At 42.3% G+C, this 25,220-nt stretch overlaps 2 protein-coding genes and 1 pseudogene across 5 annotated transcripts; 1 reads left to right on the top strand and 2 right to left on the bottom strand.

Annotated features, from left to right (window-relative positions):
- Nucleotides 1–22: 22 nt before the first annotated feature.
- Nucleotides 23–3,336, bottom strand: LOC110532492 (mitochondrial import inner membrane translocase subunit Tim17-B). 2 transcript variants are annotated; one of them, XM_021616450.3, is made up of 6 exons: nucleotides 3,061–3,336; nucleotides 1,882–1,981; nucleotides 1,726–1,789; nucleotides 1,488–1,616; nucleotides 1,200–1,310; nucleotides 23–1,082 (listed from the first exon to the last, which is right to left on the bottom strand). In XM_021616450.3, exons 1-6 carry the CDS (start codon nucleotides 3,120–3,122, stop codon nucleotides 1,009–1,011), a joined length of 540 nt encoding a protein of 179 aa, XP_021472125.3. In that variant the 5' UTR covers nucleotides 3,123–3,336; the 3' UTR covers nucleotides 23–1,008. The 2 variants fall into 2 exon arrangements, with proteins under 2 accessions (XP_021472125.3, XP_021472124.3); XM_021616449.3 differs by having other exon boundaries at nucleotides 2,738–3,090.
- On the top strand, nucleotides 3,317–6,599 carry LOC110531218 (polyglutamine-binding protein 1-like; annotated as a pseudogene). Its single transcript, XR_016483368.1, has 7 exons — nucleotides 3,317–3,465; nucleotides 3,699–3,766; nucleotides 3,859–3,962; nucleotides 4,099–4,199; nucleotides 4,318–4,439; nucleotides 4,561–4,606; nucleotides 4,696–6,599. The product of XR_016483368.1 is annotated as a polyglutamine-binding protein 1-like (transcript).
- LOC110532490 (G-patch domain and KOW motifs-containing protein) lies at nucleotides 5,327–16,109 on the bottom strand. Of its 2 annotated transcripts, XM_090184985.1 has the most exons (12): nucleotides 14,755–16,109; nucleotides 14,103–14,160; nucleotides 12,374–12,567; nucleotides 12,109–12,248; nucleotides 9,843–9,949; nucleotides 7,817–8,018; nucleotides 7,405–7,537; nucleotides 6,670–6,823; nucleotides 6,343–6,454; nucleotides 6,144–6,213; nucleotides 5,929–6,014; nucleotides 5,327–5,762 (listed from the first exon to the last, which is right to left on the bottom strand). In XM_090184985.1, exons 2-12 carry the CDS (start codon nucleotides 14,123–14,125, stop codon nucleotides 5,634–5,636), a joined length of 1,350 nt encoding a protein of 449 aa, XP_090041111.1. In that variant the 5' UTR covers nucleotides 14,126–14,160; nucleotides 14,755–16,109; the 3' UTR covers nucleotides 5,327–5,633. The 2 variants fall into 2 exon arrangements, with proteins under 2 accessions (XP_090041111.1, XP_021472122.3); XM_021616447.3 differs by lacking the exon at nucleotides 14,103–14,160 and having other exon boundaries at nucleotides 14,755–15,058.
- Between the last annotated feature and the right edge of the window lie 9,111 nt (nucleotides 16,110–25,220).

The following is a 25,220-nucleotide window of genomic DNA, read 5'->3' as shown; positions in this document are numbered from 1 at the left end:
ACACAAGAATCAACAATTTAAATAATTTTTCCAGTCAATTACACTGTAAACATTTATTTTTCTGCATTATAAATACATTAAAACCAACAACTATTGTACAGCATTCTATACATTACAAAACATATCTTCATTGTGTCACAAAACCATCAATTTTTTCTCAACACAATAACACAGAGAGATGGAGTAAGAAAGTGCTTTGGTTCATCAAAGTGGATAGACCTTATAGTGCTTAGATAGCGGGAATGTCTAGTAATGCATGGCATAGTGGCAGGCATCCAATGAAGGTACTGACATAAACAGCAGAACAAATGAGCTGTGACTGTATTTGGTCATGACATTCCATTCCAGCTATTTGAGTTTCACAAATGGAAACAAATCATTGGTGCGTTTGGGATGTGATTTAGACCCTTATAAGCCATACAATTATAAAAGAGGAGAGGAAATGAAATGATAGTGCAGTTCTCCTCCCTCAGTGCATTGCATTTTACAAGCAAGAGAAAATACATCCGTTTTGAACGACATTTCTGAACGACACTTCTGATAAGATTGAGGGAATTTCTAATCCTAAATCTTGGCATCCCATACTTGTATGCCTGTATTAATGCCTATACATTTTCAGCTACCCATTCTATTTCTGTAGCTGTGGTAATAAAGCACCAACATTCTTACAGTCACCATGAAATTACGGGTTTGGGCATAAATGTATCTGATAAAAGTATGTATTATTCGGGACTAGTCAGAAGAAACACTGGTGTACCGGTATACACAAACATATATTCATAAATAACTCAAATCAACTGTAATCTAGCCCTGAGGAATAACACTAAAGTGCATCTACATTCTTATTGCCATTGAGAGGATGGGGGCTTAGGTTAGATATTTCCATTCCCCTGAGGTTGCTGACAGCTGTGTGGTCAGGTGACAGAGCGCCTCTCTCCTCTCCAGTCAGAGACTGTCACAGTATGCAGGGCTGTAGCTAGGCTCATTAGCTCCAGACCAAGTTGGGCTCTACTGGAACCCAGTCTGCTGTTGGCTGGCATCCTTCGGAGGAAGCTGGCTGGGGTCATACACAAAGGGACTTGCTGGATAGGAGAAAGAGACATAAAAAACTGATTTGTCATGTCTAATAGTTACTGCTGTGTGGTGGTTTTTCAGATGTTTTTCATTCTATAGATAGTCTTTCTCTAAACATTACTTACGGTTCTGAAACTGCTGTGCTGTGTATCTGGTCAGAAGGATCCCAAAGCCCTCGATCAGGGCCAGTAGGATGCCCCCCATCATAGCAGACCCCATCATAGCCAAGGGCCCACCTGAGAAGAGCACAAAGCCAAATGTCAAGCCCTTGAGGTAATCTGACTTTGTTGGGTCGGTGGGGCAAGATGGTCAGGCAGGGGGTGGGGATGTGCTCAGATTTGAGGGTCTAGAAAAAAAGATGAAATATACCAAATTTAAATGATTGTCAAATAAATGTTTGCTTCAACACTCACTGCGTGCAGCCAGAACTGCCCCAGTCATCGCTCCACTAGTTATAGAGTTCCAGGGATCCTCTTTCCCTCGAATATGGACCAGACCACAGTCGATCGTTGAGAAAAGTCCACCCCACACAGCAAAGCTACCTACAGGAACATCACACAAACTGTTAGTGAGAAATAAACAAACAGTGATGATGGGGTTTGTACTTTGTGCTGTACGAGAGAGAACTCCTGTAGAGACAGTGACCCTTACCGCCGATCTGTGGAGCTCTTATTCTCACAGCATTGGCACTACCTTTTAGTCTGTGCTGAAAGCCCTGTGCAGAGATGGAAAAAAGGATTGAATCACTGTGCTGATATTGATCTTAAAATATATTTGATATGCTCAGAGAAAGTATTTTAAACTGACCACAGGAGCGTTCCGAAAGCCCTTGATTGACTGGAATACCCCTCCGCCAATTGTCCCCATGGTGAATGCACCACCACAATCATCTACTATTCTCCAGGGACTGAGAAGTGTGTGTAAAAGACATGGGTAATTAAACCACAATACTGACAGATTCAATAGAAATCCTTTGTCTATCTATTCATAAATGTGTAGGCTTATTACTGATTTAAACTATATATACACACACACTACCATAATATTTAAATAGCTAATATTACTATTAGGATACTAATTAAAAACCATTAACAAACATTTTACAAAGACCATTTATAAAAAGGCTAGTTTAAAGAGCAAATGAATGCACCGATTCTGCCTGTGTTTTTGTGTTGCTCATTACGAAAAACGAGATTTGAGTCTTAGGGGTGTTGCTAATGTTTGTCTCCCATGAGATACCATAGGAACAAAGCTAGTATCACTTACTCAACATAGTCTGAAGGAATCTAAGATAACTCAAGAAAATCTGTATTTACTTTTTAGTATTTTTCTTATAAGGTTTTATTCACGCAATTTTACATCTACCTAAAGTGTTTGCTGCAGCATTTCTCAAGTAAAAACATGCACCGTGTTGTCTTAAGCAAACAAAGTCCGATCTACTGAGCTGCTGGGCAGGTCTGTGTGTTCTGCAATATGTATTGGATAAAGTGCAATCACCGTAGCTGTATATATCCCGTATTGGTGGGCTTTATAGAAAATAAATAAAATAACCATAAAGTAAGTCCTGACGAACTCTTGTACGCAACATTTTATAAAACTCACCGTTGAAAGACACTGACTTCACGACCAAAATGTATAAGCCCAGGGTCGTTACAATACTTACACTTTGTCAATTTTTGGCACTGGAATAAACGTTTGACCATATGTCGTTTTCAACGAGAGAAGTTGGTTCTCGATTTCTATTCTCATTTAAAGCAAGGAGTTAAATAAAGGTTAAATAAAAAATAAAAAGGACAAGTAAGCACCAGATTTCTCTTAAGGTTACTGCTAGCTAATTCAACCATCATTTTTGTAATGACTCAGGCATGAAAGGCATAACCATATGGTGAAGCATACTCTTTAACCATGTATGTTGGCTAAAGAGAGATCGGACTAATATTGAAAACGGTTTACTTAATTCTCAGCTTAATCTGAAATGTACTTTACCAAGGTTCACGGGCATATTCCTCCATGTTTGTTGTTGCTGTTCGGGCTGGGTGACGACACATTTCTGAGACGAAGGAATTGGGTTGGTTCACGTACGTCAATTTCGCCAGTTTGAAGCGATGCTGCGTAGGTGGCTAGTTTGCAATTTTGCATTGTTTCTGGTAGACTGGCAGCCACAAAACTGGATAGAGCCATAGCTGCAAACATCAGGGGGCTGCGTTTCTATATTTCCCGACTTCAAAATAGAAATGCAGATACAGCAGGCATGTTAGCACGTGAACCTCCCCACAAATAATGACATAATCATAGTGCCTTTGTGCTGTTTCTATTATCACGGAGGGGGCTAGCTAGCTAGATTTCACTCCACATCTGAAATTAAGTAGCCAATTACAATTCTGGCTGCAGGTAACTATAAACCGGGCTTTTAGTTGTATTTACATTTGATTACATTAACGTTTCCCTTAAATTACGGCTAATTTGGATAGTCTAGAAACGTTAGTTTGTGGCCACAATACTGATGCTTAGACGCGAGTGAGCTAACGTTAGCTACACGTACTTTTAAAAAAAATCTAGAAACTAATATATTTGGGCAATGACTATGTGAGTGAGGCTAGTTATAAGCATTCATTTTCTCTTAGGATGCCTCTGTCCCCGACGTTACTGGCTCGCCTAGCCAAAAGAGGGATTCTTAAGTACTCAGATGAAGGTATGGCAACAAACTGTTCCAAACAATCAAATGTATACTCACTGAAAACGTTAACTAGCTATCTGTCATTTACCAGCACTACTTGTCTATAGATGTGGAGATCATTGCTGAGGACTACGACGATAACAATGTAGATTGAGGCCACTGCCCGTGAGAATTTACCACCCAACTGGTACAAAGTAATTGACCCTATTTGGTAAGCACTCTTTCAGATTCTCTACTAAATCTGTAAATTGTACAAAACCCATTGAGTATGGCTACTGGACAGCAGCTATGATGGAGTGATTTATTTTTGCTCGTAGACTAAGATTCCATGTATATTGTATCCTCAGTGGTCTGCCATACTGCTGGAATGTGGAATCTGACCTGGTTGCCTGGCTGTCCCCAACCGAATCCACATCTATGATAACCAAAGCTGCCAAGATGTTGAGGGGTAAGAAGAGTCCTAGCATGACCACCCAGTAGGAGACCGTTATGTATTCACACTCAATATTTAGGATGGATTTGATTGACATTCATTAACCCCAATATTCTGTTTTTCTGTCTTACAGCAGAAGTTGGAGAGGACAGAGAGAGGGAGCGAGAACCAGAAATGGAAAGAAGGAATAATGGGAGGGAGAGACAGACAGATGCAGAGAAGACACTGCCCCTTATAGCAAGAACAAGCGAGGAGGTAAAGATTCATAACCTTCCTCCAGAGGGACATTGTGTTTCTTGCTCAAAACAAATATTGCAAGCATAAACAAACATAATGAATTGTATACACTTGCTAACAGATCTCTAAACTCTTTCAGGGAGGAAGGATGAGATGGACCCCAGCTCCTATTCCGATGCTCCCAAGTAAGGCCACTGGCCCAACCAGTGGTCATTAATCACCACTCTTTTCCCCCTGCTGTGTATGTATCTAAGATTTATTTTCCTTCCCATAGGGGCAATTGGTCCACTGGCTTGCCCAAGCGCAATGAGGCGAAGACTGGGGCAGACACCACGGCATCAGGGCCTTTGTTCCAGCAGCGTCCGTACCCCAGCCCTGGAGCTGTACTCAGGGCCAACGCTGCCAATAATAAGCCCCCCAGTGATTGACGACAACTGACCACAGGGCTTCAAACTCGGAGGGAAACAAACACAGAACTGTGGGCTCCTTTTCTGCTACGTTTGGATGAAGTCTCAAGTTCACATTCTATTCTCAATCCATACACAGCATGGAATGTGACACTCCTGACAAAGCTTATCTGGTGAGACAAAAACAAGTTGTCATGTGCTTCAGTACATGTATAAATATTACTTGGATTTATTTTTGTATTGCTCGAATGTTACCTGCAGGCTACCTTTTTGTTTTCAATGATCATCAGATGAGTGGCATTTCTAAATAAATTACTAAGTTTAATTTTTTTTTTTTAACTTGAACTGGCTTTTTTCCTTTGGAGAGAGGCTGTGTGCAATGCTATTGCAGGAAACATAAAAATGGCATAATTCGGAATATTGTAGTATGGCCAACATGATTTTACCATTAGTGTTATTGCCACATTTCTTGAGTAGGGACAAAGCACAATAAAATGGTTTTGCTTTTGACATGATTTTATTAAAAAAGGTACAATATGACAAGTTACCCAGTGTACATACAGAGAAGCTTGCATTTTATGACAAAGTGTAAAATATAGACATTACATATCCACTAAGAGGACGTTGGGGCATGTTGACATCAGTGTTGTAGTGGAGGGTAAACACAGTTTACACACTTGTGCATGAGCGTTCACCCACCTAACATGGGGAAATGCATTGAAAGTACAGTGAATGTTACTTCACACACTTTTTAATTTTTTTTTTACCACTGCATCACTGGTTGAGCTGGTAAGACCAGAGGGGGTCAGTGATCTCCCCCTCCTACATAATGGCAGATGGAGTCATAGTCCAGGGTGAAGACTTTCTCCTCATATCTGTCCAGCTGCACCATGGCTCTGCTTCGGTCTCTGTCTCTCTGGAGGATACGGCCCACCTGAAACACCACGTAATTGACAACGGACCCTTTCAAATATGTACTTAAACATTCCCAATTTTGTAGCCCTTCAATCCAATCAGTAATGAAAGCTATGAAACAGAAGTCCGCATGGATATTTTACAGGCAAAATGATTACGATGAGCCAGCCAACTCATCCACTCACCTGCCCTCTGTGTTCACCGAGTACAACCATGATGTCGTCCGAGTCACTCTTTGGCACAATGGTCTCTAGCATTGTCTGTTTAACATCTACGTTAAAGACAAGGGCATCAGAGTAAAAAATAATAATAGATGAGTAGAGGGAATACCATTTAAAAGCATATGGGTTGGAGTGAGTAGAATGTAATTCAGCAGTAAACCAAAGACTCACGAACTCACCATCTAAGAATCTGCCTTCCTCAGTACGACACACACAGATGTTTGGCGTCAAGACATCCTCTATTCGCATCTACAAGAAACAAACATTGGATATTAATTAAACTGATTCTAATGATCAACAACAGAACTGTTGTGGGCTGTAAAGTGTCAATAGGCAATGAGTTGCAATGATGTGTACTAGTGCCCCTTGTGTTAGTACCTTTGAATTGTAGTATCTTCCCCCTTTGAAAGCTTTATCTACAAAGCGAACTTTCAGGTCTCTCTGGAGCCAGGGGGATGAAGCAGGGGGTAGTTTCGCCATAGGCTTCTCTCTGAGGAGAGTAGGAAAAGGTGATATGTGAAGATCATTGCGATTTCCGCATATTGCACCTTTAACAAATTAAATGGGTTGAGTAAATAAAATATTTGTATTTCTATGAACGAGTACTATATTCCAAAATAAACTAATCCAAGTCATATACGTTATCCTCTTGTATTTATTATAAATATTACACTTCCAACATCAAATATTTTCAGGATTCTCCACCTGTCCTGACTTGAATCCCGATGTTTCCTTTTTCTTTGGTCCTTCCCTCCATCTTTCTTCCTCTCATCTTCATTATTTCTTTCTTTCTCCTTCTCTTCCCGTCTCTGCCGTTCCTTCTCTTTCTCCTTTTCTTTGTGGGCCCTGCTTAGGCGACCTGTTTTGAAGAAAATATAGTATTACAGGGGACTCCATTAAACAGTTGCATAAGCATTATCAAGTAGTCTCATCTGCATCATCGATAATAATAGTGCTGATACACATTTACCTGTTCAGCAATAACAAATAAGCCACAGAAGAGCAGTAAAATTAGCCTGTGCATAAACACATCAGCACCAGTATTATTTGACTGGCATTCCTGATGTGTGAAACTCCCTCCACTTTTGGAACAGGTCTGTCTGATTACTGATAATATAAGCAGTAACAGCATGGCTGTTTTTGGTTTAAATGGATATGGCCAGATTGCTCCTTTTCACACAGCGGCTCAAATGTCAGTTAGTTAGAGAGAGCTCAGCTCATCACTCAGACATTTTTTGCCCTTCTTGTCTGGAACCTTCCATCTTATGTAGAGAGGGGGTATCTCACAATATTGCAAAGACAATAATGTTGGAAATAATGGAAAGAAAATTTCCATGACTGCCTGTTTGCCCAATTTGTCCAGTATTTTACTGAGAACAGGTTCAATGTCATTTCATAGAGCATTCACAAAACGAAAATGATGTCAGCAGACAGACTTACTGAGGTCTTTGCAGTTTTTGTCATATTCTGTGCGGTCAACCAGTTTCAGTGCATATTGACTGATTGTCACTGTCTTGCTACCAATTGCGAGCTTGACCATTACTCGTGCATTGTCCGGATCAATCCCTTCGATCTGTAACAATAATGGTACGGTAATGGGAGGGGTGTGAGAAGGAGGGCGAGACAAAACAGTCAATCCCTTTGAAAATGCACAAGTAGAGGAGCAATAACATTTTTAGCAAAGTTAAGCTAATTGTCTTGCTCTTTTTAAATAAGTCATCAAACTAGAACAACAACTATGACACAGAATATTGCATACTAGACAGTGATATACCACAATGTCATGGTCTCAGGAGATTGCTGTTGCTTTCTGTGATTTCAGACACTCCAGACACAAAGTCAGATATCTCACCTTCCCGTAAAGGTCCTTGTGTGCTCCAGACTCAACTAGCACATGGCCTCCAGGTCCCAGGACGAGGGTCTCCTGCTTCCGCTCATCGCCTGGCTTGGGGGGCCTCCGGGGCCCACTGGGCTCCAGGTCTCTTATGGAGGAGCGATCAGCTCCCAGACCAAGACCCTTAGGCCTCAGCTGGTGCTCTATAGGCTTCACATCTCTACAGAAAGAAAAATAATACTGATGCAATAAGCATGGACACTATTGACATTATAAATAAAGCAGACAGAGAAACCTGGTTCTAAAAAGGCATTAACAACTATTTATAACAACAAATAAATAAACACACACACACAGTCAAAAGTTTAGACAATTACTCATTCCAGGGTTTCTCTTTATTTTGACTATTTTCTACATTGTAGAATAATAGTGAAGACAGCCAAACTATGAAATAACACAAATGGAATCATATAGTAACCAAAAAAAGTGTTAAACAAATCAAAATATATTGTACATTTGAGAATCTTCAAAGTAGCCACCCTTTGCCTTGATGACAGCATTGCACTCTTGGCATTCTCTCAACCAGCTTAATGAGGTTGTCACCTGGAATGCATTTCAATTAACAGGTGTGCCTTGTTTAAAAGTTAATTTGTGGAATTTCTTTCCTTCTTAATGCATTTGAGCCAAGGTAGAGGTGGTATACAGAAGATAGGGCTATTTGTTAAAAGACAAAGCCCATATTATGGCAAAAACAGCTCAAATTAGCACAGCGAAACGACAGTCCATCATTACTTTAAGACATGAAGGTCATTCAATCCGGAAAATGTCAATAACTTTGAAAGTTTCTTCAAGTGCAGTCGCAAAAATGATCAAGCGCTATGATGAAACTGGCTCTCATGAGGACCTCCACAGGAAAGGAAGACCAAGAGTTACCTCCGCTGCAAAGGATAAGTTCATTAGAGTTAACTGCACCTCAGATTGCAGCCCAAATAAATACTTCAGAGTTCAAGTAACAGACACATCTCAACATCAACTGTTCAGGGAGACTGCGTAAATCAGGCCTTCTGCAAAGAAACCACTACTAAAGGACACCAATAAGAAGAAGAGACTTGCTTGGGCCAAGAATCACGAGCAATGGACATTAGACCGGTGGAAATCTGTCCTTTGGTTAGAGGAGTCAAAATGTTAGATTTTTGGTTCCAACCGCTGTGTCTTTTTGAGACGCAGAGTAGGTGAACGGATGATCTCTGCATGTGTGGTTCCCACCGTGAAGCCTGGAGGAGTTGGTGTGATGGTGCTTTGCTGGTGACACTGTCTGTCTGTGATTTATTTACAATTCAAGGCACACTCAACCAGCATGGCCACCACAGCATTCTGCAGTGATACGCCATCCCATCTGGTTTGCCCTTAGTGAGACTATCATGTGTTTTTCAACAGAACACAGAACACAGAACACACCTCCAGGAAGGGTAAGGGCTATTTGATCAAGAAGGAGAGTGATGGTGCTGCATCAGATGACCTGGCCTCCACAATCACATGATCTCAACCCAATTCAGATGGTTTGGGATGAGTTGGACAGCAGAGTGAAGGAAAAGCAGCCAACAAGTGCTCAGCATATGTGGGAACTCCTTCAAGACTGTTGGAAAAGCATTCCAGGTGAAGCTGGTTGAGAGGATACCAAGAGTGTGCAAAGCTGTCATCAAGGCAAAGGGTGGCTACTTTGAAGAATCTCAAATATAAATTGTATTTGGATTTGTTTAACACTTTTTTGGTTACTACATGATTCCATTTGTGTTATTTCATAGTCGTGATGTCTTCACTATTATTCTACAATGTATAAAATGGTCAAAATAAAGAAAAACCCTGGAATGAGTAGGTGTCCAAACTTTTGACTGGTACTGTATATATTTTTTTATTGTTAACTCCACATTGTTAGAAAAGGACCTATAAGTAAGCATTTCCCTGATAGTCTACACCAGTTGTTTACGAAGCACGAGACAAATATAATTTTATTTGAAGACTGACCATGAGAGAGAATACTCACTGTTTGAAGGTCCGTCCAATTCCCTCTCCTGCCTTCCAGCCCATCCCCTTCAGCATGGCTAACCCGTACGCCTCCACAGGAACACTGTCATAGTCTGCCTCTGTGGACTGAACATACAGCAACTGATCAGAAACACATCAGTCTTGATTCAAGGTCGACCGATTATGATTTTTCAACGCCCAATACCGATTATTGGAGGACCAAAAAAGCCGATACCGATTAATCGGCTGATTATTTATTTATTTGTAATAATGACAATTACAACAATACTGAATGAACACCTATTTTAACTTAATATAATACATCAATAAAATCAATTTAGCCTCAAGTAAATAATGAAACATGTTCAATTTGGTTTAAATAATGCAAAAACAAAGTAGTAAAAAAAGTAAAAGTAAAAGTAAAAGTGCAATATGTGCTATGTAAGAAAGCTAACGTTTCAGTTCCTTCATGAGAACATATGGTTCCTTTTAACATGAGTCTTCAATATTCCCAGGTAAGAAGTTTTAGGTTGTAGTTATTATAGGAATTATAGGACTATTTCCCTCTATACCATTTGTATTTCATTAACCTTTGACTATTAGATGTTCTTATAGGCACTTTAGTATTGCCAGTGTAACAGTATAGCTTCCGTCCCTCTCCTCGCTCCTCCCTGGGCTCGAACCAGCAACACAACGACAACAGCCACCATCGAAGCAGCGTTACCCATGCAGAGCAAGGGGAACAACTACTAGAAGGCTCCGAGCGAGTGACGTTTGAAACGCTATTAGCGCGCGCTAACTAGCTAGCCATTTCACTTCGGTTACACCAGCCTCATCTCGGGAGTTGATAGGCTTGAAGTCATAAACAGCGCAATGCTTGACGCACAACGAAGAGCTGCTGGCAAAATGCAAAGAAAGTGCTGTTTGAATGAATGTTTACCGGCCTGCTTCTGCCTACCACCGCTCAGTCAGATACTTAGATACTTGTATGCTCAGTCAGATTATATGCAACGCAGGACACGCTAGATAACATCTAGTAATATAATCAACCATGTGTAGTTAACTAGTGATTATTATTGATTGTTTTTTATAAGATAAGTTTAATGCTAGCTAGCAGCTTACCTTGGCTTACTGCATTCGTGTAACAGGCAGTCTCCTTGTGGAGTGCAACGAGCAAGAGGCATGTCGTTATTGCATTGGACTAGTTAACTGTAATGTTGCAAGATTGGATCCCCCGAGCTGACAAGGTGAAAATCTGTCGTTCTGCCCCTGAACAAGACAGTTAACCCACCGTTCCTAGGCCGTAATTGAAAATAAGAATGTGTTCTTAACTGACTTGCCTAGTTAAATAAAAGGTATAAAAATATATATATATATATATTTTTGTAAATATATATATATAAAATAAAAATAAAACATTGGCACCCAAAAATACCGATTTCCGATTGTTATGAAAACTTGAAATCGGCCCTAATTAATCGGCCATTCAGATTAATCGGTCGACCTCTAGTCTTGATGCAGTCCCAGAAAGGAAGAACATTTTAAATCACTCTTTACACACCCACTGGTACAGTCTAAGGCTCTGTACATCTGATTGTCATTTGTGTCAGCCTGCCAGACAGTGCTTCCATAGACTGATCAATTCTTGTGTACATCTGGACTCCATACACAATAAAAGTTGATGCCAATGTTGTTCTTATACAATCCTTTGGCTCAAGCCTCACAGACCCAACATGGGATCACTCGAATTGGGTGGAGAAGCATGTAAGTGACCCAGAGGTGGAATGAGCCAACCCCTTCCGCATTTCTACAGTCAAGACAGATGTAAGACGACAGTGATGAGAGGGCGGTGGGAGGGGTGATGAGGAAGAGATGCACAAAGGAAGATGACTGATCTGAAGTGTGTAAATATCCTGCGGTCAGCACTTTCACACAGTCGATGGCTTCAGTCCCAGTTAAACTGGTCAGTCCACATCCCGCTGTCATCGTACACACTCTGTTGACCTGACTTACACACTCTCTTGGTAATCCACCTCGCTCTTATTCACTCACCCTTATCATAACTTTCCATCTCTGTTTATGAATCAACTTTTCTCTCACGAACTGAACCAATTTTCAAAATCCCTCTGAAAATGTTGCCTTCCTTAATTCGATTTCAAACATAACATTCGCTGTGAAAACACATTGAAGTTACTTTACAGCCCAATGAGAAAAGACCCAAGACCCAGACAACAAGAATCAGGCAGTCACAGACAAGGTTTCTCTGACCTTTAACCCATACTTACAGACTCTGGTCGCAGGTCCAACTTGATGTGGTCTCCATCCTCAAACCCCTGTGGAGCCTGGTTCTGCATCAGCAGGGGGATGGTGAGGTTGGGGTCTGCCTGGTCCCCATTTTTCCACTGGTCAAGCAGCCTCTGGGATTCTGAAAGATAGATGTAATGTTGAAAGAGTGCTAACAGACTATATATCCTGTGGATTCACAACATTAGGATCATTTCTCAGAGGCTTTTCTCACTGAAGTAGTAACTGAAGCTGACAAACACAAACCTTCAATAATTTCTTTGACAGCCTGTGATTCCACTGAGTCCTGCTCCTGAGAGGGGGGTTGTGTTTTGGCTTTAACCCTTCCTCCATCACCTTGCCCCTGGACCAGGCCAGCTTTGTTTTCCTGCCTGCTGCACCAGCGGTTCCTTTGGATGAGTGGAATGATCAGCTCCTTCGGCTTCTCCACAGGCTTGGTACTGACAGACAAAACAGACAGAGGTAGAAAGCATTTACTAACTAGACAGCAATTAGCTATACAAGGGCTATGTCCCAATTATCTCTCCTTTCCCCCAGTGTGTGCCCTTGTTCACTCTCCTTCACTGATCCAGATTTGTGGGAAGTAAGGAACGATTGTACAGACTTTATGAGAAAGGAGATATTATTAGGACGCACCCCCAGTCTCTCGCGGACAGGCGTCACATCGAGAAGCTGGCCGGCGCTCACATGGGAAAAGTGGGCTATGAGATTACTAGCTAGTATGCAAGGCTAACAGCCAGCAGACCACACCAGGCGAGGGGGGGGGTGGGGGAGCAGTGGAGTAAGGAGCGGGTACTGAGGGGCCTTCATATTGGGAGGAATGACGGATGACGAGATGAGGCAGAAAGAAGGGCGCTAGGTACAAACCTAAGTCCATGCAACACAAACCAAGTACTTTGTCCTGCTTTGCTATCCAGAGCAGAGCGCCGCTGAAAGGAGTGATAGCTGGGGTGGGGTTGATTGCTAAGGTGGATCGACTGAAGTTGAGGATCCCCGGTGTCTGATGCACGCCGTTTGTGCAATGCAGACCAGGTGGTGAGCGCGAGACTGAGGAGACCGTGTCCTGAGTTTTGATGCATTGTGTTCACTGGATAAAGCCATGCTAAGGTACTGTATATAAATGATCCCGTGAGAACATTTGTTTCCAAACCCACTATGGTGTTTCAAGTTTATGGTCATGTTGCAGCAATATGTACAGTACCAGTCAAAAGTTACGACAAACCTACTCAGTCTTTATTTGTACTATTTTCTACATTGTAGAATAAGTGAAGACATCAAAACTATGAAATAACGTACAAAAGTTTGGGTTGACTTAGAAATGTCCTTGTTTTTGAAAGAAAAGCAAATGTTTGGTCCATTAAAATAACATCAAATTGATCAGAAATACAGTGTAGACAATGTTAATGTTGTAAATGACTATTGTAGCTGGAAACAGCAGATTTTTATGGAATATCTACATAGGCGTACAGGGGCCCAATATCAGCAACCATCACTCCTGTGTTCCAATGGCACGTTGTGTTAGCTAATCCAAGTTCATCATTTTAAAAGGCTAATTGATCATTAGAAAACCTGTTTGCAATTATGTTACCACAGCTGAAAACTGCCTTTCTGATTAAAGAAGCAATAAAACTGGCCTTCTTTAGACTAGTTGAGTTCCTGGAGCGTCAGCATTTGTGGGTTCGATTACAGGCTCAAAATGGCCAGAAACAAAGACCTTTCTTCTGAAACTCGTCAGTCTATTTTTGTTCTGAGAAATGAAGGCTATTCCATGTGAGAAATTGCCAAGAAACTTAAGATCTTATACAACACTGTGTACTCCTCCATTCACAGAACAGCAAAAACTGTCTCTAACCAGAATAGAAAGAGGAGCGGGAGGTCCTGGTGCACAACTGAGCAAGAGGACAGGTATATTAGTGTCTAGTTTGAGAAACAGATGCCTCACAAGTCCTCAACTGGCAACATCATTAAAGAGTACCTGCAAAACACCAGTGTCAGCATCAACAGTGAAGAGGCGACTCCGGGATGCTGGCCTTCTAGGCAGAGTTGCAAAGAAAAAAACAATAAGAAGAAAATATTAAGGGGGGGGACGACACAAACTGGACAGCGGACCTCTGCCTAGAAGGCCAGCATACCGGAATCGCCTCTTTACTGTTGACATTGAGACTGGTGTTTTGCAGGTACTATTTAATGAGGCTGGCAGTTGGGACTCCCAATCACGGCCAGGTGTGATACAGCATGGATTCGAACCAGGGACTGAGATGCAGTGCCTTAGACCGCTGCGCCACACGGTAGCCCAAATGGGGGGCTAGTGGTATATATTTAAGGTTAGACGGAGGTGCAACTTATCCACCCCCATTTCCCATTTTTGTGAACAGAATGTTCAATTCACTTTCCGAACTGTCAAAGGCAGCAATACGCAACAAAGCGTCTAGTCTGCCGGAAAACCACACGGAGAAGATCGCACCAGGTTCAAACAAGTGTCTAATACATAGCTAACAAACTAATACATGAAGGGGCAGTAACATGTTTATTCAACACAGACTAGTAAAGTTATTAGCTAACTAGGCAACAATACGTACCTAATGGAACTGTATTTAGACACCAACGTTAGAAGATAGATTTCTTACCTTAGCAATTCTTTCCCATCGACTCCTGTTAAATAATCTCGCTCATCTGCATTTATATCTTCATCCCGACTAGATTTAAATTTACTTAAAGTTTTGCTAAAACCAAAAGATACAGCCCCTGCTTTTCTATCTCCTTGCTGTTGAACACTAGATGTTGAAGTATCAACATTACTGCTGTATTGTTCATGTTGAGACGACGCCATGTTTGCAATGTACGAGAGGAGACAAGAAGAGAGCTTTGGGCAATATAGTTTTATATGCACCGACAGCGACTTGATGGATCAGTGAAGACACTACATTTCCCAAAATGCAATCGGCTAATGCCTTCGTTATAGGGAATATTATTATAGGCGGGTTTATTGCGCATGCCAACAGTTTTTGTTGTTGTTGGCTGTAGTCTATTTTTCCTTTCATATATGTTCTATTTTATATTATAATAAACTTGAACGATTTTATGTCCAACCTGAGTTAATCCAATGAAAGTTCTGTGTATGGTCCGTTACTTCAACAACAGCGTACTGTGTACTCATGTCAAAGTAGCCTAATGCTGAAAGACGAGCGCATCAGACAAAATAAATAAAGTGTATAATACTGTACTCCACTTTCTCTAGGGGCGGTTCTTTGCCCCCGTTTTCCTCCCCTCCATGCCCCACATCCCTTGGTGGTCATTTGCTTCATCACGGTTTCTTTCTCAGCTTTTTGTGACCGAGAACATTATGCCAAACATAGCATGCAGTTTTGACTTGTTCAATTGCCTCGAGCCATGGGTATCGCCCTCTGTCATCTGCAATTCCGTAACACCTCTGTCCAGATATAACCAATTTCGTCGCCGTGTCTTTTCTTTATATTAATGGTCTCAACTACAGTGTAAAAATCGTTTGAAAGTCTATAACCACACTGATATATCAAAAGCTAAGGAATATGCCTAAAAGAAAGAAGGATATTATGAAGGTGAGCGTCAGTGCCTGGACCGGGTTCGTCTGTTAGCTTATCGATGTTGTATCCCTTAACAAATAAGTAATATCTCACTGTACACCTACGTCAATTCAACGTCTATTTCACGTTGGTTCAATGTAAATTTCATAGGAATTACGTGGAACCAACATTGATTCAACCAGTGTGTGCCCAATGGGATAGCCCCATAATAAATTAAAACACCTATGCCATGTAACCATTATCACAATTAACAACAGCCCCGGTGTATAGCCTACCAGCTCAGGCTCTCAATTTAGAGTAAACCTGTCAGATGTTTTGCCTGACAGTTTTTTTTTCGTCTGTCAGATCATCGCGGGTCTCGTGCTCAGCTGTAGAGCATCCTCGTTGTTCATGACACACAAGTCTCCACTACAGTGTCCAAATACTCTGTCTGGCGTGCACATTGGTCTGAGTGTCTGCAGAAACTCTCGATAACAGCTGTCAATAAACGCGCGTTAGTCCGATTTCAAATAGCTTGTATTGAATTAATTTAGAATAGAAAACTATTTGGCATTTATTTTGTAATATTCAATTCAGTGACCGTTGGGGTCAAGTGTCGTTTTGGTCGGGTCAATGTATATAGACGCGTTTAAACGGCTCCTCTTTGAACGGCTAAATTGCTTGAAAAGGATGTGTGTATGTCAGCGCCAAGGCAGGTCAGTATTTTTACCTAAATATTACGTATTGTGAGAGTGTGGGCTCGTGAGACAGAATAAGGGAGGGGAGATCTTATTGATAAAGGTATCAGTTGACTGGTCAAAGTTGACCCGTAGGCTGTAGCTTTTCATTTTGTTTAGGTACTTTAATGTTTTGTATTACAGTATAGTCAGAATGTGATTTTTTTTCACCATAAAGTACTTATTAGGCATAGCCTAATTATTTTCTAAGAAGTAAGTGCTATTTGTGTTTCTATAATTAAGACAGTCTCTTAATTCTAAGAAATATAACTTCATTTTATTGTTGGATTCTGTGTTATACCCAAACAAAAATCTAAAAGGTAATAATGACAAAAGTGTATTATAAGTATGTCTACTGTAACAGTAGTTTTTACATAGATACAGCTTTGACATATTTCATGCCTACAACATCTATTGTGCTTGACAAACAGCTTGTATGTTGTTGAGGAAATGATGTGTGCAGATGTCCTTTGTTATCTGTAAGAAAGCCTTTGTGTTATTGTGTGTGCTTCACTGTCAATTGGTGTGTAGGGTGTGTCCCTGCTTGTGAGAGCCTGACTCCACACTGAGCATTGCTCTGGGTTCTAGGAGCAGTCAAGGTTATAGTGGTATTATGAATCATTAATTAAGTCCAAGAGAACCAGAGACATGTGGCACTATCCCAGACACTTGTGCTTTGAGAACACTGTCCCCCGCACCTTGACAAACACTGTATCCCAGAAAGACCTGATCTTTCCCTCATCTTCTCAAACCCCCAAGTTTACCCATTTATTTATTTATTTTTTAAACATTTGAATCATTTAGCAGACACTCTTATCCAGAGCAACCTACAGTAGTAAGTGCATACGTTTTCATTTGTACTGGTCCCCCGTGGGAATCAAACCCACAACCCTAGCATTGCAAGTGCCATGCTCTACCATCTGAGCCATACAGGACCACAGGTTTTGAGTGTTGACTTTTCAGGATCTTGTTTGTGGAATGAATCAATCAATCAATCAAATGTATTTATAAAGCCCTTTTTACATTTGCCAATGTCACAAAGTTCTGTACAGAAACCTAGACCAAAACCCCAAACAGCAAGCAATGCAGATGTTGAAGGTCGGTGGCTAGGAAAAACTCCCTTGAAAGGCTGGAACCTAGGAAGAAACCTAGAGAGGAACCAGGCTCTGAGGGGTGGCCAGTTCTCTTCTAGCGGTGCCGGGTGGAGATTATAACAGAACATGGCCAAGATGTTCAAACATTCATAGATGACCAGCAGGGTCAGATAATAATAAGCACAGTGGTGGTGGAGGGTGCACCAGGTCAGCCCATCAGGAGTAAATGTCATTTGGCTTTTCATAGCCGGTCATTCAGTGTTAGAGACAGCAGGTGCAGTAGAGAGAGTCCAAAACAGCAGGTCTGGGACAGGTAGCACGTCCAGTGAACAGGTCAGGGTCCCATAGCCGCAGGCAGAACAGTTAAAACTGGAGCAGCAGCATGACCAGGTGGACTGGGGACAGCAAGGAGTCATCAGGCCAGGAAGTCCTGAGGCATGGTCTTAGGGCTCAGGTCCTCTGATAGAAGAGAGGAGAGAAAGAGAGAGATAGATAGAGAGAAGGAGAAAGAGAAAGAGAGAAAAATAGAGAGAGAGAATTAGAGGGAGCATACATAAATTCACACAGGACACCGGATAAGACAGGAGAAATACTCCAGATATAACAGACTGACCCTAGCCCCCCGACACATAAACTATTGCAGCATAAATACTGGAGGCTGAGACAGGAGTGTTCAGGAGACACTGTGGCCCTGTTCAGCGATACCCCCAGACAGGGCCAAACAGGCAGGATATAACCCCAACCACTTTGCCAAAGCACAGCCCCCACACCACAAGAGGGATATCTTCAGCCACCAACCTACTACCCTGAGACAAGGCGAAGTATAGCCCACGAAGATCTCCCCCACAGTACGAACCCGAGGGGGGCGCCAACCCGGACAGGAAGATCACGTCAGTGACTCAACCCACTCAAGTGACGCACCCCTCCTAGGAACGGCATGGAAGACCACCAGTAAGCCAGTGACTCAGCCCCCGTAATAGGGTTAGAGGCAGAGAATCCCTCTGGAGAGAGGGGAACCGGCCAGGCAGAGACAGCAAGGGTGGTTCGTCGCTCCAGTGCCTTTCCGTTCACCTTCACACCCCAGGACCAGACTACACTCAATCATAGGACCTACTGAAGAGATGAGTCTTCAGTAAAGACTTTAAGGTTGAGACCGAGTTTGCGTCTCTCACATGGATAGGCAGACCATTCCATAAAAATTGAGCTCTATAGGAGAAAGCCCTGCCTCCAGCTGTTTGCATAGAAATTATAGAGACAATTAGGAGGCCTGCGTCTTGTGACCGTAGCGTACGTGTAGGTATGTACTGCAGGACCTTATCTCCTTCTGTTTTTCCCTCGTTTTCTATCCATTCTTTCACACAGTCTTAACCAGCTGTCATTAACCTGAAATATCTTTGGCTGTTTGCCAGCCGTTTTCATTTATCCACTAACATTTATCCATTAACTAGCTAATAACGGAAAAGCAGATTAAGTGGGAAGTGACATGCTCTTGTGTTGTATTAGTGTATGTCACCAGGAAGTTGTTGATTCTGTAATGATGTGCATGTTGTGCCCTTTACACTCATGCATTTTCATGACAGGGGTTTAAGGTGTGGTTAAGGAGGAGGAGGCTGCAGAGGGAAGATGTGCGTCAGTTTACCCTTGACAGGGCAGGGCTACACAGACACTCCCCCAATCTGTGGACCGAACCTCTGCTTTCTGTTACTGCATTGGAATTCTGTAGCTGTAGCACTCAATGTCTATTGTCTCAAGTATAGCACGTCTGGCCGTACAATGTGATAGACATACAGTATACTTTGATTAGATAAATGTTTGCTAAGTGTGCAGATGTAAAAACAAATATGCTCAAATTGGTAGACAAATTAATTTAATGACATATCAGCTTATATAATAATAATAATTTCCAAATAATTTTGGAAATGTCAATAAGGCCCTGAAAAGGCCCTGGTGGTGGTATCCGTGTGATCAGGTGATGCAGGGAGAGATGCGGTAGGAGTGGAGGAAGGGTCACCTTCACCCATCCCTACTGAATCAGCACAATCCCACACACCCACACACTAGAGACTCATATATATACACTCCCTCTTTCTCTCTCTCTCTCTCTCTCTCTCTCTCTCTCTCTCTCTCTCTCTCTCTCTCTCTCTCTCTCTCTCTCTCTCTCTCTCTCTCTCTCTCTCTCTCTCTCTCTCTCTCTCTCTCACACACACGCACACATACACACTCACCAACTACCGATCGGTTTCGCCTTAAGTTACCGTACTGTGACCTTGCAAAACACAGAACCACACCTCTCCTCCTCCTCTTTATCAGTTCATTGCTTCATCAGAAAAACAGCCAGTCCTTCCTTTATTTCCTGGTCTTCGCTCTTTTTAAAAAAAACTTTAATTTCTCCTTTTATCCCATTTTCTTTCATTCTCTCTCTCCATCTAAAAGTGAGCTATCTGCCTGGTGATGAGAGCTCATTGTTGACCTCACTGAGGAGTGACATGCTTCCCGGCAGACTTTTAAGGAATCTGTTGTTGCATTCTTCTTCCTATGAGTACTGGACGGCTAAATAACACTGCTTACTTGCCCCATGCCATACTGTGTTCATTTGAGGTTCAACTGAACGTTCCCTACTTCACTCCTTAGGGAGCCCCCTTTACTGAGACTGCCATCTATAGACAGACAGGTGTTGTATTTGTCAGTATGTTTTCATTTTGCGTCTATCCTCAGATCTCTCCCATTCTGTACTCTGTGTTAGTCCCTAAGCACCATTGTGAGAGGAGTACAAAAGGACGCCATGAATATACTAGAGGCACACACTACTCTAAATTCATGGATGAGAAGAGAACATCTCTGATTGAGGATATTGAATGGAATATCTATCAGTTAGATGGGTTTACAAACAAATTCATCTTACATTGGGGTTGGGTGTGTGCCTGTGTGTGCGGTTGTGTGTGCATGCTAGCGTGCGTTTGAGACAGAGGGAGTTATTTTATGTTTTTCATCCCACAGGCATTTAATCTTTTATTTTTAAATCTGCCACTGCTGTCTGTTTTGTGTTGAACACTCCTGTGTCCTAGATTTAATAGTGAGTGAGCACCCCATGTTGTTGCACAGCTAGTTTAAGTAAATATTTCGCAGGTGGGGTCAAAAGAAAGATGCTGATCAAGATGAACATTGAACCCTAGGAGAAACCCAAATTTGCATTTCCTGTCTGTTAAAGAGAGTATGGTCTTCCTGTATCCATTTTATTAGTTACAATGAATTTAAGGTCACTGGTTATGGTTGGCTGACCTCCAACACAGACAAGCCACAGGAGGATGGTGTAAGATTAGGAGCAGAGGACTACAGGTTAGAATGAATGAAGGAAAGGGCTTAGTGCAGTAGTAGGGGTAGATGTTGTGACTGCAGCTTAAATACTTGTACAGTGATACTTAAATAGTTGTAATGCTTATAAATGTATGTAAATAGTTAAAAATGAAATCTCCTACCACCAGCACTTGAACAAAAGTGTTTTGTCTTAGTTTCTCTTCTTTACAAGGTCTGATGTAGCTACAGTGCCTTGCGAAAGTATTCGGCCCCTTGAAGTTTGCAACCTTTTGCCACATTTCAGGCTTCAAACATAAAGATATAAAACTGTATTTTTTTGTGAAGAATCAGCAACAAGTGGGACACAATCATGAAGTGGAACGACATTTATTGGATATTTCAAACTTTTTTAACAAATCAAAAACTGAAAAATTGGGCGTGCAAAATTATTCAGCCCCTTTACTTTCAGTGCAGCAAACTCTCTCCAGAAGTTCAGTGAGGATCTCTGAATGATCCAATGTTGACCTAAATGACTAATGATGATAAATGCAATCCACCTGTGTGTAATCAAGTCTCCGTATAAATGCACCTGCACTGTGATTGTCTCAGAGGTCCGTTAAAAGCGCAGAGAGCATCATGAAGAACAAGGAACACACCAGGCAGGTCCGAGATACTGTTGTGAAGAAGTTTAAAGCCGGATTTGGATACAAAAAGATTTCCCAAGCTTTAAACATCCCAAGGAGCACTGTGCAAGCGATAATATTGAAATGGAAGGAGTATCAGACCACTGCAAATCTACCAAGACCTGGCCGTCCCTCTAAACTTTCAGCTCATACAAGGAGAAGACTGATCAGAGATGCAGCCAAGAGGCCCATGATCACTCTGGATGAACTGCAGAGATCTACAGCTGAGGTGGGAGACTCTGTCCATAGGACAACAATCAGTCGTATATTGCACAAATCTGGCCTTTATGGAAGAGTGGCAAGAAGAAAGCCATTTCTTAAAGATATCCATAAAAAGTGTCGTTTAAAGTTTGCCACAAGCCACCTGGGAGACACACCAAACATGTGGAAGAAGGTGCTCTGGTCAGATGAAACCAAAATTGAACTTTGTGGCAACAATGCAATAAACAATAAATGTTGTTCCACTTCATGATTGTGCCCCACTTGTTGTTGATTCTTCACAAAAAATACAGTTTTATATCTTTATGTTTGAAGCCTGAAATGTGGCAAAAGGTCGCAAAGTTCAAGGGGGCCGAATACTTTCGCAAGGCACTGTATACATCTCTTTGACATGGGTGAAGGATGACCGATAGATTGACATTAGAAGCACTGAGATACTCATCAAACCTGACAGTCTCTTCACCGTGAAGACATTGTAATATTGCTAGGTGATACTGGGTGAGATACCGGATGAGATACTGAGTGAGATACCGGATGAGATACCGAGTGAGATACCGGATGAGATACCGAGTGAGGTACCGGGTGAGATACCGGGTGAGTTACTGGATGAGTTACCTGGTGAGTTACCTGGTGAGTTACTGGGTGAGATACCGAGTGAGATACCGAGTGAGATACCAGGTGAGATACCGAGTAAGAAACCGGGTGAGATACCTGGTGAGTTACTGGGTGAAATACAGAGTGAGATACTGGGTGAGATACCGGGTGAGTTACTGGATAAGATACCTGGTGAGTTACTGAGTGAGATACTGAGTGAGATACCGAGTGAGATACCAGGTGAGATACCGAGTAAGAAACCGGGTGAGATACCTGGTGAGTTACTGGGTGAGATACCTGTTGAGTTACTGGGTGAGATACAGAGTGAGATACCAGGTGAGATACCGGGTAAGATACCTGGTGAGTTACTGGGTGAGATACCTGGTGAGATACCGGGTGAGATACCTGGTGAGATACCTGGTGAGTTACTGGGTGAAATACAGAGTGAGATAATGGCTGAGATACCTGGTGAGTTACTGGGTGAGATACAGAGTGAGATACTGGGTGAGATACCAAGTGAGATACCAAGTGAGATGCCGGGTGAGATACCGGGTGAGATACCGGGTTAGATACCTGGTGAGTTACTGGGTGAGATACCTGGTGAGTTACTGGGTGAGATACAGAGTGAGATACTCGGTGAGATACCTGGTGAGTTACTGGGTGAGATACAGAGTGAGATACTGGGTGAGATACAGAGTGAGATACTGGGTGAGATACAGAGTGAGATACCGGGTGAGATACCTAGTGAGATACCAGGTGAGATACCTGGTGAGATACCTGGTGAGTTACTGGGTGAGATACAGAGTGAGATACTGGGTGAGATACCTGGTGAGTTACTGGGTGAGATACCTGGTGAGTTACTGGGTGAGATACTGGGTGAGATACAGAGTGAGATACAGAGTGAGATACAGAGTGAGATGCCAGGTGAGATACCGGATGAGATACCTGGTGAGTTACTGGGTGAGATACCTGGTGAGTTACTGGGTGAGATACAGAGTGAGATACTGGGTGAGATACCTGGTGAGTTACTGGGTGAGATACCTGGTGAGTTACTGGGTGAGATACAGAGTGAGATACTGGGTGAGATACAGAGTGAGATACTGGGTGAGATACAGAGTGAGATACCGGGTGAGATACCTAGTGAGATACCAGGTGAGATACCTGGTGAGATACCTGGTGAGTTACTGGGTGAGATACAGAGTGAGATACTGGGTGAGATACCTGGTGAGTTACTCGGTGAGATACCTGGTGAGTTACTGGGTGAGATACTGGGTGAGATACAGAGTGAGATACAGAGTGAGATGCCGGGTGAGATACCGGGTGAGATACCGGGTGAGATACCTGGTGAGTTACTGGGTGAGATACCTGGTGAGTTACTGGGTGAGATACAGAGTGAGATACTGGGTGAGATACAGAGTGAGTTACTGGGTGAGATACAGAGTGAGATACCGGGTGAGATACCGGGTGAGATACTTGGTGAGATACTTGGTGAGATACCGGGTGAGATACTTGGTGAGATACCGGGTGAGATACTGGCTGAGATACAGAGTGAGATACTGGGTGAGATACAGAGTGAGATACCGGGTGAGTTACCGGGTGAGATACTTGGTGAGATACCGGGTGAGATACTTGGTGAGATACTGGGTGAGATACCAGGTAAGATACAGAGTGAGATACTGGGTGAGATACAGAGTGAGATACCGGGTGAGATACTTGGTGAGATACTGGGTGAGATACCGGGTGAGATACCGGGTGAGATACAGAGTGAGATTCTGGGTGAGATACCAGGTAAGATAGCAGGAAGCATGAGGCTACTGTATCAGTACTGAGATTGGTTATTAACACAGGCAACTGAGATAGCCTATTGCCTATGAGTTGTGTCTGGACCAATGGCTTTATAATCTACACTGAGTGTACAAAACATTAGGAACATCTTCCTAAATTTGCGTTGCAAACCCTTTTGCCCTCAGAACAGACTCAATTCGTTGGGGCATGGACTCTACAAAGTGTCTGAAGTGTTCCACAGGGATGCTGGCCCATGTTGACTCCAATACTTCCCATAGTTGTGTCAAGTTGGCTGGTAGTAGATCTCAACTCCAAATATCTTGTTTCATCTCATCCCACAGATGCTCAATTGGATTGAGAGCTGGTGACTGGGTAGGCCACTGCGGTAAGCTGAATTCACCGTCATGTTCGTGGAACCAGCGATTTCACCGATTTCGAACACTGTCCTGCCGTTGGCTGGATATCCTTTGGTTGGTGGATCATCCTTGATAAACACAGGAAACTGTTGAACGTGAAAAACACAGCAGCGTTGCAGTTTTTGACGCACTCAAACCAGTGCGCCTGGCATCTGGCATCTACATCGATCCTTGATGAAAACCTGCTCTAGCGCACTTAGGACCTCAGACTGGGGAGAAGGTTCACCTTCCAACAGGACAATGACTCTAAGCACACAGTCGAGACAACGCAGCAGTGCCTTCAGGACAAGTCTCTGAATGTCCTTGAGTGGCCCAGTCAGAGCACGGACTTGAACCCGATCGAACATCTCTGGAGAGACCTGAAAATAGCTGTACAGCAACGCTCCCCATCCAACCTGACAGAGCTTGAGAAAAGAACGGGAGAAACTCCCCAAATACAGGTGTGCCAAGGTTGTAGCATCATACCCAAGAAGATGCTTCAGCAAAGTACTGAGTAAAGGGTCTGAATACTTATGAAATGTGATATTTCAGTGTTTGCTTTTGTATACATTTGCAAAAATGTCTAAAAACCTGTTTTTGCTTTGTCATTATGGGATATTGTGTGTAGATTGCTGAGGATTCGTGTTTATTTAATCCATTATAGAATAAGGCTGTAACATAACAAAATGCACTGTACTTAAAATGGATTTAAAAAAGAAAAGCCTTTGCTGTTTATGCTTTTCACAGTTT

Source organism: Oncorhynchus mykiss, chromosome 9 (genome assembly GCF_057628025.1).
Source record: "Oncorhynchus mykiss isolate SJ-2025 chromosome 9, ASM5762802v1, whole genome shotgun sequence".
NCBI lineage: Eukaryota > Metazoa > Chordata > Actinopteri > Salmoniformes > Salmonidae > Oncorhynchus > Oncorhynchus mykiss.
Note: the sequence above shows the minus strand (reverse complement) of the source record. Positions and strands in the feature narration are given on the sequence as shown.